The sequence below is a fragment of the Hyperolius riggenbachi genome, chromosome 1 (assembly GCF_040937935.1).
Source record: "Hyperolius riggenbachi isolate aHypRig1 chromosome 1, aHypRig1.pri, whole genome shotgun sequence".
Lineage (NCBI taxonomy): Eukaryota > Metazoa > Chordata > Amphibia > Anura > Hyperoliidae > Hyperolius > Hyperolius riggenbachi.
In genome coordinates, this window is record NC_090646.1 from 368,757,033 (window position 1) to 368,775,551 (window position 18,519).

Consider the following 18,519-nt stretch of genomic DNA (forward strand, 5'->3'; position numbering starts at 1 on the left):
GATAGCATCAGAACTGCTGAGTCTCTTTTCATTTGAGTTTAGATGAGTTTTAAAAATAATCTTTCCATTTCAGCTAGCAGCCAGCAATAATTATTTCAAAACTGACTGCAAGCTCAGATTGCACTCCTTTGCAAGCTTGGCATATGTACTCATTCTGGAGTAGCCACTGCCTTGAAATTCCCACCTTCCTATATAGCTACTTATTTGCACAGAGTGCGAATCCTTCTGAAGCCCCGTACTCCCCACACGACGGGTTCCTGGATGGCCCCTTGAAGACTCGTCAAGTGACGCTTCTTCCTGCTGGTGGGCATGCATGACGTCACATGACGCTACACATCAGGAGCCAACGAGACTTCAAGTGATCGCGGGAGTCGTCGGGGATCTTAGAGATCCGATCTGCCATGATGGTTGTTGTAGCGTGACGCTAAGCGACGTTCACTTGGTCGTGTGACTGTACTCATGTCGCGATATTACAGAAACAACAACAAAAAATCGTCAGTTGTAGGGTAGATCGCGACGTGGGTACATAGCTTTACTGATTTAAACTCCTGTACTAATCCTATGTTTGGTAACTGGCTTTGATACCCCCATCTGATAGATACTGACATGTCACAGTTTTGAACTGTTTGGAACATCTATGTTCTGCATGAAGAACAGGGCCGGTTCTAGGAACAATGGGGCCCCAGGGCAAAATTAACCAGTGACCCCCTCCCCCCCCCCCCAAAAGACTCCCCCCGACCAGAAAGTGGCATTTAGAGGCCCTTTGTTTTAGACAAATTTCCCTTCTGGGCCTGTGAGCCGGCTGCTGACCCTCCCTCCTAATCACCTCCCAGCTTAAGTGTGTTGCCTGCTGCCAGCATGCTACTCTGCCAAAGACTTGGCAAAGGACCCGGGAGCAACAGTTAAGATGGGGAGACACCTTAGGGGTCCCCCTCTATAGTAGCACTGGCCCTGGTGAAGAAAGAGCAAGATAAGGAAGCTGAAACAATGTTTGTTGATCCTTGCACACAGAGGGATTGCATGAGGGATTTGAGGTGAAAAAACGATTTTGTAATCTGGACTATTTTTTTGGAGAAGGAATGCAGATTTTTTTTTTTCTGTGACAATCATTATAACAAGAAATAATAAGTAGGTGTTTTAAATAATCATTTATTTTAAATTAAGATCATACATAAAATACACACATAAAATCAAATGTAGCAAATCATATAGGTCTGCATTCTCTGTTTATATTCTTCTTGCTTGTTGGAGAATTGAAGAATATTTTTTAGCAGCAACACTAAAAAGAAGACAAGAATGCATGTTAAAGCATACCTGAAGCAATTTTTAATAATAAATTGAGATAATTACTTATATAATGGGAAGGGGTACATGGATTCATTTTGCCGCAGGGTAAGCCTAATGACAGCTCGCCCTGCTGCTGCACAAATTCCGGGCGGCATTAACTACTATTCCCTCTCTAAATTGTAGCAATGTCATAGCCATGCGCCTGTCTGTGAATGACTCTCCGTACTGGTCAAGCATTACACGCATACCCAGTAAAACAAAGCCACTTGCGCAAGAATTTTTCCTCCAAGCTTCATTCTATTGGACATGCATGGACAGTACTCACACATGCCCAGTACAGAAAAGCTCATACACGGATGGGAGAATGGCCATGAAGAAGAATAGGGTCCCAGGCAACAGCATTAGACTCGAGGAGGATCTGGGAAGCCTCTGCACCATCCAGAGACTTCCCAATGCTTTGAATAAGCATCAAAATCTGCGTGCATGAAATAGAGGTGAGAGGAAAAATGGGCGCGTGGTAAAGCTGATATAAGTCTAAACAATAAATATCGTCCTGAATTGGGCACCAAATGAAAAACTAAAAAAATATATACAGTGGTAAGGATGATAGTAAAACTGGGTTTGTTCACTTTCTTGGATGCGCTCAGGCTTCCAGGATTTCGTCTAGGAGTGCTCTCCTTTTGATTTTACAGGAATGTTTACTGAACTTATGGTTCACTATGGTGCCTATGCATGGGGATATGTGGGATCTTTTTCATGTCAACTACTTTTATAGGGATATAATACTGGGCATTATGTGGTTATATGCACTTGGCTAATGGGGATGGTCGGTATCTATCCTATTTATCAGCTGGGACAGTGTATATTAAATTACGCTATCTGGACTGCCCCTATTACCATTCTTGTGAGGTATAGGTCCATATTGTACTGATATATACCTGCCCAGCTGGCACCTTCTTGATATGCACTTTTATATACCACTTAGGACTTTGTTTTGGAGGCACTGTTCTGCTTCACATGTAGATTGGTCCTTGCTATTTAGTTTTTGTATCATTTTTGATACACTTGTTGCTATGAGACACTCTGCGGCAGTTTATATAGTCTATGTTGCCTGCACACTGGCACACTATGGTGATTGGGCTTTGCACACTTCCAGTTTGTACTAATCAGCTGGGCATCTTACATATATGTACGATTTCTACAGATTGCGATGCGACATTACTCTTGAATCGACATTTGGTAAGATACAATTATGACTTTTGTGCCTGTATCCTGATTCACACATATGACCATGGCTGGTATGTAATCGATTGTACAATTTATATTATATGTGTATTTTTTAACAGATGTGTGTATGCACTGTGTGCCTCTGAGGAAGCGGTCTTTGACCGTGAAACACGTGTCAGGCAGTCCTTTGTTATGATGTGGAGTCCTGGATATGGGTCTTGTGCTTACTTGTCCGCAATCTTGAAGAAATTTGAATTTTGAACACTGAAGAATAAAAGACTGATTGTTCATTTAAAGCCCCATTGTAATTTATGTGGATGGTTTATAAAACTGGGGATCTACTGTACAGTTCAGTGAAGGACCATGAATGCCAACATATTCTGTGACATCCAGAAGCAGAAGCATGATCACATCCCTTTGGAAACTGAGCCACAAGGCAGTATACCAACATGATATCGACCCCAAACACAAATCTATGATGACCACTGCCTTGCTAAAGAACTTGAGGGTAAAGGTTCTGGACTAATGCTGGTCTTCAGATCTTAACTCAATTAAGCATCCTCATGGAAGTTGGAGGTGAGCGCTGTCTCTAACATCTGTCAGCTTTGTGATGTCGTCATGGAGGAGTGGAAGAGGATACCAGTGGCAACCTGTGAAACTCTAGTGAACTCCATGCCTAAGAGAGTTAAAGTACCCCTAAACCGAGACCAAAATTACTGAATGAAGCTCATGGTGAGCTAGATAACCTCCTCCTAAGTATAGATAGCCTGAATAGTTCGCCGGCGAGCCCTATGCAGCAAAGATCGGGTATTCGCGCTTGAGCACATGGCAACTTTTGACCCACCTCCGTACATCTTCATTGGGCTAAACTTTGACCCCTTACATCACAGTCAGCAGGCACATGGCAGCCAATTAGCCTATACTCCCCCACGGACCCCCGCCACTATAAAAACGCAGCGCCCGTCATTTTCCAGTCTGTCTTTGGCAGGAATAGTGAGAAAAAGGGACAGAGCTTGCTGGAGATAGGGAAAGCGTTAGCTAGGCCTGTTTTGTTTTGATCCTCGCTGACTTGCTGTTAAAGGGTACCAGAGATGTACCCTAGCTGAGAAAATGAAAAAGAAGTTATACATAACTTGGGGCTTCCTCCAGCCCCATACGCGCTGATCGATCCCACGCCGCCGTCCACCTCTGCCTGCAACTACGAGAGCGGGCTTTCGTCGCTGACGTCATCGGAGTCAGCTACGCAGGAGAAGTGCGCCCTCTACGTATCTCTCCATACACTGCTGCAGAGATACGCAAAGAGCGCACCTCTGCTACGCTTAGACTGGCTCCAATTGATGGAACAGTGCGGAGCCGGTTCTCGTAGCTGCGGGCAGAGGAGGATGGCGGCGTGGGATCGATCAGCACGTATGGGGCTGGAGAAAGCCCCAGGTATGTATAAAATCTTTATTTTTTCAGCTCTGTTTCCCTTTAAAGCACCCCCAAACAGACCTTCTGAGGGCTACTTCATCCTTCTGCTGTTTTTTTGTGTGTGTGCAACACTCCACAGCCCACAGACAGCCACCCAGAGCTGTGCCCAGTGCCCACTATAATTGTGTGTCACATTAGACACAAGCACAATAGTGCTCCAGGGCATCTGTAATTATCACTGAATTGTGTTTGAACTTTTGCATTCTCAGTGTCTGTCTGATAGTCAGCAGACAGAGCCCACTGGCACGGAGTCACACCTCTATCCACTTCTAGTGATATTTGTGTGCCTACATAACAGCACACAAGCAGAGTACTAAGTACTTCTCCAGGGTATCTGTTATTATAACTGTATTGTGTTTAAACTCTTGCATATTCTCAGTATCTGTCTGATAGTCAGCAGACAGACCCACACCTGTGTCCATTTCTAGTGATATTGAATTGTGTGCCGCATAACACACAAGCACAGTTTTACCACTACTGCTCCAGGGCATCTGTTATTATCACTGTATTGTGTTTGACCTCACCTGTTGCGTACCTGAGTGCATAACCCGTACATTACCACCCTGGACATTTAAAAGCAGCCCTTTATTCCTCAAATGTACTGTGATTTCTGCCCTTTGGGGATTAAAACCTGACTGCGTCAACTCATTTTTGGTGGGACTTTTGGCATGGATCCCTCTCCGGCATGTCCCTATCTAGGTTTTAGACCCTTTGAAACAAGTTTTCCATTACTCTTGTGGCCAGAAACAGTCTTTGTAGGTTTCTAAATTCGCCTATTCATTGAAGTCTATGGAGGTTCGCGGGAATCCAAACTTTTTCCGTTCGCGACATCTCTACTCCTGAGTGAGCTGTCATTGCTCATTGTTCTCAGGATCCCCTTGCTCCCTGCCCCAAGGTCTCTTCGTAGTTGACGGGATCATCCAGTTGAATACTAAAACCAGGATGTTTCCCCTAGCGACTGTACACAGACACAAGTTTCAAAACCCGTGAGCACAGGGAAAGCAAACCCTTGTCCACAAGTGCTTCCTATCTCTGCAGTTTAAAACTTGTGCCTGCGCAGTTCATGTTGCTTTGCACTACTCGGAGGAACTTCTGGACAGCTGCAGAGAAAAAAGGACAAGATATGGGGAATGGACCATTCACTTTCATTCAATGTGAATTTCATGTAGATCACTGCGGGATGCAAAGAAAAAATGTAAAATGCCATTTTTTGCATGCATTCGCCCCCCCCCCCCCCCCCCCATAGCAACACGACACCATTTCTATCCCCTTCCTTTGTTCCTATTTAAAACACTTAAAAAAAGCGAAAAAAAAGCATGTACAATGTTAGACAATTCACTTTCATTAAATGCAAATTGCATGCGGGTCACTGCATTATATGAAAATATGCAGCAGACTGTCTGTTTTTCTTTTTCCTGAATAGATCTGCATGAAAAAAGACTACAGTGAATGGAAACTGTCTACAGATTCATTTCCACCATGTATTTCCTTTTCCGAATCGGACGCAATGCAAAGCCGCAGCTGAATCGCTATAGACAAGACAAGACTAATAACATTTATATTGTGCTTTTCTCCTGGCGGACTCAAAGCGCCACAGCAGCAGCCACTAGGGCGTGCTCTATAGTCAGTAGCAGTGTTAGGGAGACTTGCCAAAGGTCTCCTACTGAATAAGTGCTGGCTTACTGAACAGGCAGAGCCGAGATTTGAACCCTGGTCTCCTGTGTCAGAGGAAGAGCCCTTAACCATTACACCCTCCAGCCTTGCCATACATGACTATAGGGATTCAGATACATGCTACAGAAAACGGATGCATGCCGTCTAAAATCACGCCATTATGCAATTCGGATGGCAAGGCTATGGTCTGAATAGGCAGCGTTTCCCAGTCTGGCTCGCATGCAGGGAAACGCTGCATATTCGAACATAGTGGAAACGGGCCCTGCCATTGCACACATTTCTTATGTGGCTTTCCACAATGCAAAACGGCATGGAAATAGGCCACAGTGTCAGGCCCAGTGCACACCAAAACCGCTAGCAGATGCGCAAAACGCTAGCGGTTTTTGGAGCAGATTTCAGAGCGATTCTAGGCATGTTTAGAGAGTTTTTCTAAACATACCTAGCGGTTTTGGGTGCGTTTTTGTGTAGCAGATTACAAATATTGTTACAGTAAAAGCTGTTACTAAACAGCTTCTGTAACAAAAACGCCTGGAAAACCGCTCTGATGTAGCATTTTCCAGAGCGGTTTGCGTTTTTCCTATATCTTACATTGTGGCAGAAATGCTTCTGCAAACCGCAAACGTGCCTCGGTTTGCTAAAAATCTCAAACCGCCGGTGTGCACCATCTCATTGAAATACAATAGCCAAACGTTCCCTGCCAACTGCAGCTCCAGGACTTGCCGCCGCGGTTCACGCCCATTGGCGTGAGGCGGTCGTAAGGTAGATAAAGATATCTAGTCTCTGTACTAGGCTTAAAAGGTTTTATCGATATAGAGTACTTACCTGATAGGGATAAGACTCAGAACTGATAGAATGGCTGATATAATAAAACAGGCTCCACTGAATGAGGATAAAGTGGCTTGATAGATTTCATTATATATGATTGATGTCAGCAGATTAGCAATGCCTATTGATATCTGGAGCAGAAAAAATACTTTTCCTGTAAAAACAAAACAGAAAGAGAGAATAAAGAATATCTAAAAGAATCTAAAATAGGTCTTTCTATAAAAAGAAGTTGGGATAGTTTTGACAAAATTAAAATCCAAGCTTAAAGGATACCCAAGGTGACATGAGACATGATGAGATAGACATGTGTCTGTACAGTGCCTAGCACACAAATAACTATGCTGTGTTTCTTTTTTTCTTTCTCTGCCTAAAAGAGTTAAACATTAGGTATGTAAGTGGCAGTTCCCGTCTGAGTCAGGACTGGGTCAGACTACAGTTTTATAGTTGTAATTTCTTATCAGTGATGGTCAAACACTTTCCTAGCAGAAAATGGCTTTTGAGAGCAGGAAAGTGATAAAAAAGGAACAATAGTTCATAGATTTTAGCTCTGGCATAATTCAATGAATGTGTCATTTAGCAAAAACAATAACATAGTAAAAACTTAAAAAGTAGATTTAACTATAAAATAAAACTGTGGAATATCTTAAAAAGTCATTTTTAGGAGAAGGAGGATAGATACAAGTGTTTATTTCATCAGTTTATTTTCACCTCAGGTGTCCTTTAAGAAGTAAAAAAGAAAGTCTCTATAGTTGGGTTACGAAGTTGTTCTGTTGTGGGGCAAACAAGTCCATTCTGCTGACAGTTAGGGGTAGATTCACTGGGATAGTGGGATTGTAGGCTGAGATTGATGAGTCATGAGTTGATAAGTGACTGCTGATAGACCAATGGACTGTCTGTGATTGCTGTTTGACTGATGGGCTGTCTGTGACTACTGACAGTCATGGATAGTGCTTCTATAGGGGTAAGCTGGGCAACCCAGACTCCCAATCTACTCAGGGCACGCCAAGTCAAAGATTGCAGAAGTCACAAGCACATCATGAAAATGTAAAAAAATTAAATAGAAATGAACAGTACTAAAATCCCACTTGATGGCCTCATTTTAACCACTTGAGGACCCACCCTTTACCCCCCCTTAAGGACCAGCGCAGTATTCTGTGATCTGTGCTGGGTGGGCTCTGCAGCCCCCAGCACAGATCAGGGTGCAGGCAGAGCGATCAGATCGCCCCCCTTTTTTCCCCCCTATGGGGATGGTGTGCAGGGGGGGTCTGATCGCTCCTCTTGGCTGGCATGTTGCGGGGGGGGCACCTCAAAGCCCCCCTCCGCGGCGAAATTCCCCCCCTCCCTCTCCTACCTGTCATCCCCGGTGATCGGGGCTGCACAGGACGCTATCCGTCCTGTGCAGCCAGTGACAGGACGTCCCCTGTCACATGGCGGCGATCCCCGGCCGCTGATTGGCCGGGGATCGCCGATCTGCCTTACGGCACTGCTGCGCAGCAGCGCCGTACAATGTAAACAAAGCGGATTATTTCCGCTTGTGTTTACATTTAGCCTGCGAGCCGCCATCGGCGGCCCGCAGGCTATTCACGGAGCCCCCTGCCGTGATTTGACAGGAAGCAGCCGCTCGCGCGAGCGGCTGCTTCCTGATTAATTAGCCTGCAGCTGGCGACGCAATACTGCGTCGCTGGTCCTGCAGCTACCACTTTGCCGACGCGCGGTATGAGTGCGCGGTCGGCAAGTGGTTAAATTAAACCTGTAAGAGCTTACTAGATTGTCCAGAGGCTTCCCATGTACTCCATGACCCCACCAATTCTCTGACTATATCCAACAAGAGCTTGCCAGACAGGGGCGTTTCTAGGGTCCTTGGAGATCGGGGGCACCTGTGGGCACCAGGTGGGGAGGTATATGCGGCACGCCGCGGCAAACAATGGGTGTGGCCATGAGGTGAGTGGGTGTGGCCATGGGTGGGGCCAAATGTACATGTACTTAGCAGCGGTGTAAGCTACAGATAACGGGCCTGCCCATCGAAATATTGGATGGAGCCCCCTGTCCTTTATTTAGATAATTTACAATCAGTATAGGCATAGATCAAAGATGTATACACACATACAATTTTGATTGGTCAATCACTGACCACCAATTTTACCACCCCCGTGCAGTAAGTGGGCCAACAGACAATGAATTTTATGAACAGAGCTAAAATTGGCTAATCAAAATTGTATGTGTGTACCAGGCTTTACAGCTAATACTGTACATACTGAAAGTAGCAGGGATCAGCATGCAATACAGCTGGTTTACAATCAGTAAAGGCATAGAGTAACACCTTATACTCTACACACTGGAGGCAAATCAGCACACAGTGCAGGCACTAGAGAACAGCATATACTGTACATGCTGTAGGCAGCAGAATTCAGCACACTGCAGCTAGCGTGCCAAAAATATGAGGATCACGTTGTGCGGCGCGCTTATCGCGCCGCACCGAAAGATGGGTGGGCCATGGACCAGAATGTAGGTGTGGTAATGGGTGGAGACAAATTTACATGAACCTAGCAATGGTGGGACATTAGATTAGGACAGTGGTGGTGAACCTTTTGGAGGCCGAGTGCCCAAACGGCAACCCAAAAGTCACTTATCTATCGCAAAGTGGCAACAGCAATACAGCAATTTAAACTAAATACTGTACAAACGTTTTAACTCATACATGAACATTATGGAAAATCCAAGTTGAAAATAAACTGTGAAGATAAACAATTTCATCCATCCTACTCCTGAAAAATGTATTCAATTTTTTAGAACCTCCCAGTTCTATTTTCTGTTTTAAAAAGCTAAAAAAGTAGGTTTAACCACTTCGCCGCCTGGGTACAGTATATCTACGCTCCTTTGGACTTCACTTCCCCACCCGGAGCGTAGATATACGCACCCGCTGCCGCCGCTGTCTGCGCTCCCGCTCGCACACCCGCGATCGTGCACGCCGCCGCCCGCTCGCCCGGAGAGCAATGAACGGGAAAATCCATTCCCGTTTGTTGATCTCTGCCCCCCGCAATGATCGGCATGCTTCTACGAGAAGCAGCGCGATCATTGTGAAAAAACTCAGTTTCCCAGCCTCCCTTCCTGCAAGCGTCCTTCCGACGCTTGCCGGATGCCTAAAAAAAAAATGTGGCCATCTTGTGGCCAAAAAGTAATACTACACCCAAACATTTTTTTCACCTACAAATAAATTATTTTTACTATTCATTTTAACTAATTAACTCTCACACTCCCCAATTGTTACCAATATTTTTTTTTTGAAATATTAAAATAAAAAAAAAAAATACAATAAAAAAAAAAACTTAAATAGTTACCTTAGGGATTGAAATCTTTAAATATTTATATCAAAAGGGTATAACACTGTTACTTTATAAATTATGGGCTTGTAATTAGGGATAGAAACAAAACTGAAAAAAATGCAACTTTATTTGCAAATAAAATATTGGCCCCAAACATTGTGATAGGGACATAATTTAAACGGTGTAATAACTGGGACAAATGGGCATATAAGTTACATGGATTTTAATTATAGTAGCATGCATTATTTAAAAACTATAATGGCGGAAAACTGAAAAATGTTTTTTTTTCCAAATGTTTTCCTATTTTCCCATTAAAACACATTTAGAATAAAATAATTCTTGGCATAATGTCCCACCTAAAGAAAGCCTAATTGGTGGTGAAAAAAACAAGATATAGTTCATTTCATTGCGATAAGTAATGATAAAGTTATAGGCAAATGAATGTAAGGAGCGCTGAAAGGAGAAAATGCTATTGTCTCATATGATAAGGATTCAGCTTTTCCCATAGTCTCGCAGTTAGCAATCATATGACCCCCAACAAGACAAATTCAGCAATCATGAGGCCCCCAACATGACAAATTCAGCAATCATGAGGCCCCCAACATGACAAATTCAGCAATCATGAGGCCCCCAACAAATCATGAGGCCCCCAACAAGACAAATTCAGCAATCATGAGGCCTCCAACAAATCATGAGGCCCCCAACAAATCATAAGGCCCCCAACAAGACAAATTCAGCAGTCATTAGGCACATAAATAGACAGCATTTCACATAAATAGGCAGAATGCCCCCTTAATATGGTAGCCCCCCCAAGTTAGGTAGTGAGTTACAGGGACCCCCAGGTTAGCTAGTGAGTGACAGGTGCCTCCAGTTAGGTAGTGAGTGACAGGGACCCCAGTTAGTGAGTGACAGGGACCCCCGATAGTGAGTGACAGGGACCCCCGATAGTGACTGACAGGGACCCCAGTTAGATAGTGACAGGGACCCCAGTTATCTAGTGAGTGACAGGGATCCCCGATAGTGAGTGACAGGGACCCCCGATAGATAGTGACAGGGACCCCAGTTAGTGAGTGACAGGGACCCCAGTTAGTGAGTGACAGGGACCCCAGTTAGCTAGTGACAGGGACCCCAGTTAGCTAGTGACAGGGACCCCCGATAGTGAGTGACAGGGACCCCCGATAGTGAGTGACAGGGACCCCCGTTAGTGAGTGACAGGGACCCCCGTTAGCTAGTGGGTGACAGGGACCCCCGATAGTGAGTGACAGGGACCCCCGTTAGATAGTGACCCCAGTGCTGCACCCTCTCATCTCCCCCCTCCCCACCAAACCCCCACCACTTGTATTTGCTGGGTGCTGCCACTTACTGTGTGAAGGATGACTGCGGTGTTCTGCTGGCTGCAGGCTGTGGTGGGTGGTCTTTGGCTGCAGGCACCTTGCTTCCTTGTCCTGTCCACTGTCTGGAATGAGGTGGTCTGGACTGCAAACATGGCAGGCAGCGGCAAGCCAGGGAGAGCGGGGGTGTACTGTGGTGGTCGTCAGTCGAAGTCTGAGGCGGCGGCCAGATGGTGGTGTCGTGGTGGTCTGATGCTCTGTGGTGGAGGTGTGGAGGAGCAGTCTGGTGGCAAGCGGATGCTTTGGCAGCAGGTGCGGAAGCCGGCGCCGCCAATATGACGCCATGTGCGCTGCCTTGCCTGGGTCAGACTCCATGCAGGGGGCGGAGCTAGTCACGCTCCATGGCTCCAGCCCCCTGCCTTTCAATGGAATGCCACGCCCCCCGCCAGGTGCTCCTCCGCTTCTGATTGGAGCACGCCCCGTGCAGGGGGGCGGATCAAGGCAGCGTATGCTGCCTGTCAAGTTGATGTCGGGTCGGGAGCCGGAAATGTGAGCGGCCGCCGTATCGAGCGAACGGCGGCCGCGTTGACTCATAACTTGTGCGGGCAGTGCGGCTGTGCCCATACATTCGGGGCACCTGTGTTGGGCACCCCCATAACACAGATCAGGGGCACCCTACGCCAGGTTCGTGGCACGGGCTACGAACCAACAGTGCTAGGAACGCCCCTGTTGCCAGATATGTTCTCATGGCCCTTTCACTTCCGTGTACGAGTATGGCTTTGCTGTACATGAGATGAAGATGGTCCTGGCAAGCAGTGGTGGGGTTGAGGAGGACATGGGAAGCCTGTGGAGCATCCAAAGCGTACCTATGCACACTTCGCCGGTGAGTTGGGTGCCAGGAGAGCCAAATGACGGCTCTCCCTGCTGCTGCAAAACTCCCCGGCGGCGTTAAATCCTACTCTCCCTCTGAGTTGTAACAACTCAGAGGGAGATGTAATTCAGGGTTCAGCAACCATCTGAGCCCCAAAATACCCTTAACCTCCTTGGCGGTTATCCCGAGCTAGGGTCGGGGGCGGAAAACCGCAGCTAAGAGTGGTGATCCTGACCTCTGCTCGGGGTAGCCGCCGCAGGCTGAATGCAGAGCAATGCTAGCAGCGGGAGCGTTTCTACATACCTCCCGGGGATCTCAACGTCAGCTGCCATTCTTCTTCCTCTCCTCCGGGGGGTTTGCTTCCTGCTGGTGAGATCGCCGGCTGTCGTCATGACAACAGCCGTCAATTTCACTTTAGAGCTGCAGCACCACCCGGAGGATGGAGGCTTAACTGCAGCGCTTGAGCCAGGGAAGTGAGTGATTGCTGGGCTGCTGTAGATCTCCCTGGCAGCATGATTTTTTCCAGGTTTTAGGGTCTGAAAGGGTGCAAAAAAATGGCACCGCTTTTAGACCCTAAAATCCAGGAAAGAATCAGAACGCCAAGGGGGTTAAAGTGAACCTCCGGACTAAAAATCGACTCAGCAGCACTGAAAAGGCCTGGTGTTTCTTTAACAGTTTCACAGCATCAGAACTTTGTTTCTCTTATACAAGCCTCATTTTTAGCTGCACAGAAGAAAACTGCCCGGGCTTTTTTCCCCTGATGCTGTGAAAAGCATGATAGGATTTCTGATGTTGTGGTTCTTGTTCTGCTGTTTTGGTGCAATTTGTTTTTTTTACATTTGGAATTTGACATTTCAAGCCTAGTGTGTGCAGCTGGGAGTGGTTATCAGGACACAGGACAGTTGGAACTGTGTCTTATGCTCCCTGTCACCTCCTTTCAACCAAAAAGATGGCTGCCCCATGACAAAGATGGCAGCCCCCATTAATCACAAACATTTGCCTGTTCTTTTAAAACAGCTGGGAGTGGTTATCAGGACACAGGACAATTGGAACTGTGTCTTATGCTCCCTGTCACCTCCTTTCAACCAAAAAGATGGCTGCCCCCATGACAAAGATGGCAGCCCCCATTAATCACAAACATTTGCCTGTTCTTTTAAAACAGGGTGTGTAAGAGATTATATTACCTATCTATTCTAATTAACATAACTGATGTAACTTGATGACAGTATGTTTGTTTAGGCTGAAGTTCCCCTTTAAGCGGCCCGCCCCACACAACATAACATTGCTGCTATGGGATGCCTGTTTCAGCGCCCGGCACTGAGAGCCGTGTCCTGGAACCACCTGCTTCGCATGCACAAGCTTCCCTCCATTTAGGAAAGTCTTTCTTTCTTTTTTTCTTCCAGGCTTGCTTTAGATCTATTCCTGCAGACGATGATTGGTGACTGCACTGTAATGGCCGGCAGAGATTGGGGGCTGCAGCGTGAAAAAAGAGTGGGGCAACGTAAAGGAGTCATCAGGGAAAATATAATAAAATAAGTGCTACTTACCGGGGGCTTCCTCCAGCCCCAAGCTCCCAGAACGTCCCTCACCTCAGCTCTCCCCACAGCCGTTCACCGCAGCTCCGTCCGGGTCCCCGGCGATGACGTCAGGGCAACCTCCAGGTCGGCCTGTACTGCGCCTTCGCGAGCGGCACTGTCAATCACCACCACGTGGGTCGGAGCTGACTGCGCAGACGCAGTAGTTCTGCATCTGCGCAGTCTGCTATGTCCCATGTGGCGGTGATTGACAGCGCCGCTCGCGCAGGCGCAGTACAGGCCGACCCGGAGGTCACCCTGGCGTCATCGCTGGGGACCGGGACGGAGCTGCGGCGAACGGCTGCGGGGAGTGCTGCGGCGAGGGACGTGCTGGGAGCTTGGGGCTGGAAGAAGCCCCCAGTAAGTAGCACTTATTTTATTATAATTTCCCTGATGACTCCTTTAAGCCCCATCTACACTATACAATTTTTTGTCCAATTCGATTTAATTGATTCGATCCGATCCAACATGTCCGATCGGGATTCGATTCGATTCAATTTGCCATTGTTTTGTCGGATTGAATCTAATCGAATCAATGAATCAAATCGGACAAAAATTGTATGGTGTAGTTGGGGCTTTAGTCATGGTGACAAGTTGCTAGACTATAGACAACTTGAGTAGATGTTAGCAATAGACTTTCATCATGAGAAACATCTTATAAAAACGCTCACCCTTCCCCAATTATACAGATTAAATTGAGTATTCCTAAAATTACTTAAAAATAATCTGTACTCTAAAATTCTTACAATAAAAAGCATATTATTCTATTCATTATGTTTTCCTGGGGCTCTCTGTGCTGTTTCTGCCACTCCCTGCTGCAATCCTGGCTTGTAATTGCCAGTTTTAGGCAGTTTTTACACACAAAAGACATGGCTGCTAACTGGCTTGTGATAGGCTCAGATAAGCTCAGTCTGTGACTCATACAGAGCCTGCAGGGGGCGTGGAGAGGGTGTGTATAGCTTCTCCCTATCACAAGCAGAGCAGCACATTCTTGCCTGAGCTGCCAAAGCTGACAAAGGAAAGAAGATTAGATTAGATAACAGAGATATTACAGAGACTGTGCAACTAGGAAAGGCTGCAGTAAGTCAGACCACATTAGAACAGAGATAGGAACTTATAGGATAGAAGAAATAAGGCTGAACATTTTGTTACAGAGTCTCTTTAAATCTACAACAGGATAAGTGCAGCAGAATCTGCCACTTTTGTATATGTACAGTACAGTGTTATTTGTAGTCTATTATTTTCAAGCTTCTATACACAGTACGATCGCTTAAACAAATTACTCTCAGAGTATATATAAATATCTTGGAATTTTTGTTTAAGATGGTTATGAATTAGTTTCCAGTTTTATCATGCTTGAATAATAGTCAAAAGGATTTTAGCACACAGTAAGCAGTCTAAAAACCCAATCCTACTACCACTCACCGTATGATGATTCTGGAATATGTTTGGATAACACAGATCGTATTGTTGGCATCGGTATGAGCGCAAACATCATCACTGCTCGAGCTAAAATTAAGAATAACATTAAATATTATTATTTACATCATTTACTCATTCCACACCCCCTCACCCAGTGTAGGTATTAGTACGTCGCCGGTGAGTTGGATGCAGCATGAGCCGTCTTTCAGTGACATAAAATACTATTCCCCTTCTGAGTCATAGCAACTCGAAGGGTGAAGTAATTTGGGGTTCAGTGATTGCCGGAACCCCAAATTACCCATGCATGGGTGCCCACTATAGCAGTAGTGCTATAGCGGCGCCCAGCTCTCTGCCTCGCCTCGACCCCGGAAACCACCTGCTTTGCTTACCCAGGGTGGGGCATCTTCCTAGTATCTAAGTCTACACTGCCCCTCCTCCTCAGCGCTGCTTATATAACAATCCCATGACACGGCATACTAAAGCCTGTTTCCAGGTGAAAGAGGTGTAAGAGAAACAGTTTGTTGACGATTCCACTGACGATTCCAAAACATATGTAAAAGTGTCCATTACAACCACAGCTTCACTGAAGAACTAATGCGCCAGTTGAGAATTAAAGTGTTCCTACTTGGTGAAATAAAGGAATTTGGCAAGGAGAAGACCTCAAATAAATGACCTGCATACACTCTGTCAAGAAATATACATATTATAGCATGGTAGCAAGTGGATGGTGAATGTCCCAGTCAGTCAGAAGGCCAGAATCCCTGTGCACTTTGTGATCTCAAGGTAAGTGCATATAATGCTTTGTGGAAAATATGACTGTATGGTTTATAAAACTTGAGAAATGAACAGTGGAGACCAAGGTCCTTTCTATTTTGGTTCCCATAGCAAGATTTCTTCCTCCTCCCCAATATATAAGGCAATATTCCTTTCTTCTCCCCAATGTACAGGGCAAGATTCCTTCCTTCTCCCCTATATATATATAAGGCTATAAGGCAGGATTCCCTTCTTCTCCCCAATGTACAGGGCAAGATTCCTTCCTTCTTCCCAATATATAGGGCATAGAATTATCTATTATAGCTGTGCATTTTTGTCCTCTGTTTGCTGAATACTATAATGGATGATCTTGCTGACCAAAAAGTGGCTAGGATGGCTACTGTGGGTGGAGCCATACTTGACTTTAGCAGAAAGTCAACATCTGCATAATGGAAGAAAAACATACAGTTACTTCCCCATGCATGTCTAATCTGCAGGTTACTGTGAACGAAATGAAAAATGTATACAATGTAAACTGGTTTTGCAAACAAAACACACGGTTTTAATCTAATAAACACAGCAAAACAAAAAAAAAACAAAAATTAAGAACAAGAAAACAGCATGTGATATAAAATGTGATTTTTAGTTTTTAAACTTACCAACAAAATACAAGAATTTCCATCGTACAAATGCCATGATGAATATACCAGCAGTGAAAGATAGGATGCCAATTATAATGAGAGTTACATCTTTAAGACACCTGGAAAATATGAAAACTCCCAAGAAGCTAGTGATGTAGATCATAAAGCCAGCTGCAGTGGCATAGCCAATGAACTGAGGGCTGAAGCTTAGAGGTTCTTTAAGTAAAAACAAAGAAAGTATGTCCGTTGCTCCATCCACAGAGATACTGTATAATGTCCCACAGACAAACAGAAGTCCAATAAAAAGCTTGTATGAAGTCTCCATGGCGAGTCCTGATGATGGTATAGCATCGTTTTCACCCAGTAGTTTAGTGCGCTCAGTTGGTTCAGGGGAGGACAAACTACTTCTCCTGACAGCTTCTCCATTCACTGTGCCTTCTGAGATATCACGCTGTGCGGTTGCAGTATAAGGCACTTTTAAAACAAAAGTACTATATAACAGGCATATGAAATAAAATGAAACACTGCATATAACTAAGATTGCGCCTGGATTATGTGTGAATGTTACAGAAACAAAGATGTGCCCAGAAGCCACACTGCCGACAAAACCAGCCAATCCATATACTAATTCAATGATGATGAGCTTGATAGACCGTCTTTTTTCAGTGGAGTCCAAGGCTGCCCAGGCCATCACCCCAGACCAGTAGGTTGTGAACCAACCTGTTAAACCACTCAAGGCAGCAGAGCCAAACATGATTTGTATGGGGCAGTCCAAAAATATGACAAGCAATAAAAAACACCTGGATAGAAAGTATCCAAGCAAAGGAACACATATTAGAACCTTTAGTTTTTGCCTGCCTCCTCTCTTCACCATCTTCACCAAGAAATACCCTGATAAGAAAGGTGTCAGTCCCATAATGAGGTTATAAATGATGTAGAAGTTTGAAATGGCTTTCTGTAATGCATCCGAATGAGAAGTATTTAGCGATGTAACCGTCTGGTTATAGTGATTCCTAACTACAAGCAGCAGAGCAGTGTCATAAAACGAGCTAGCAACCTGCGCTGTAGCCACCACCGGCTCGATCCAGCACCTTACCATATCCATGGCTGAAAGTGAAATCCACCTTAAACAAAGTAAATGATTATTACTTGAAGTGAGATGAAACAGAGGTCAGGAAAAAAGTGAGAATCCAGTCCTGGATCTATTTTCTCTGTTATGAGGAGGAGTACTGACCACAAGCCTTGGCTTCACAGGAATTGGAAAGGAAATCTGCATTTGTAACGTATGTTCAGTAAGATACCTAACTATCCAGCGCAGGAAAGCTGTGACTCTGATGGCATAATATACTTCCTCATATGACACAGCAGTGGCGTGGGAGGGACGGAGCTCTGCATGTGTGAATTCACTTCCAGTTTTGACATATTACAGGAATGTGGTCTGTCTAAGGGACGGAAATTTTACAAAAACAAATACAGCATGTAGATTATGAACTACCTCAGGTTATTCATTGACTGTGACCCAATGTGCTGTTCACCTGATAAGATCTGCTGAGTGATGACAAATTATTCTGCTTCATAACTTCATGCGAATGCAAAGCATCTGATTCTTCAGGTCTGACATGATTTTGTTCTGGGAATATTTCTCAGATCTTGGGAAAAACATTGTGAAATGTTCAGCTTTATTCCGAGTTGTTTTTAGCAAAAGAATTATAGATGACACTTGTCAGATGGACAATAGGGATGATCAATGAGATGCAAATACTTCCTAAATTATGCAAATATTTATGCATATATATTCAGTTTGAAAATGGATCAATTAATTTAAACCCACAGTATTAGGCCCGGTTCACACTTGCAATTAGTGGCAAACGGATCCATGAAAACGGATGTGCTTACTGGTCGATCAGATCTGTTTTCACTCCGTTCAGCTGCTTCCGTTCCATTTCCCCATATCTCCCCAAGACCCCCTGCACCAAAGTGGATTTTGCTGGCTAGGATGGTCCATTTTCACTAGTGTAAAGAAACATTCCGTTTTCTCATTGCCCCCAATGTAGTGTTTCAGCTTCAGCTTTCGATTCCGTTCCACTGGGCTCAGCGGTGCGGAAAAATTGCTGCAGAAAC

General features: G+C 45.1%; 1 protein-coding gene across 1 annotated transcript; it reads right to left on the reverse strand.

Annotated features, from left to right (window-relative positions):
• Positions 1 to 1,184: 1,184 nt before the first annotated feature.
• LOC137551275 (solute carrier family 46 member 2-like) lies at positions 1,185 to 17,731 on the reverse strand. The gene is made up of 4 exons (XM_068271332.1): positions 16,417 to 17,731; positions 15,008 to 15,091; positions 6,481 to 6,637; positions 1,185 to 1,279 (listed from the first exon to the last, which is right to left on the reverse strand). Exons 1-4 carry the CDS (start codon positions 17,501 to 17,503, stop codon positions 1,228 to 1,230), a joined length of 1,380 nt encoding a protein of 459 aa, XP_068127433.1. The 5' UTR covers positions 17,504 to 17,731; the 3' UTR covers positions 1,185 to 1,227.
• Between the last annotated feature and the right edge of the window lie 788 nt (positions 17,732 to 18,519).

Bases quoted from the DNA above. Each gene is read 5' to 3' on its own strand.
- LOC137551275 (XM_068271332.1), bottom strand. From the start codon at position 17,503: ATGGATATGGTAAGGTGCTGGATCGAGCCGGTGGTGGCTACAGCGCAG. The intron at 15,092-16,416 runs GTAAGTTTAAAA...TCTTAATTTTAG, and splicing joins GAAATTCTTGTATTTTGTTG to CTCGAGCAGTGATGATGTTT. The intron at 6,638-15,007 runs GTGAGTGGTAGT...TTGTTTTTACAG, and splicing joins TATTCCAGAATCATCATACG to GAAAAGTATTTTTTCTGCTC.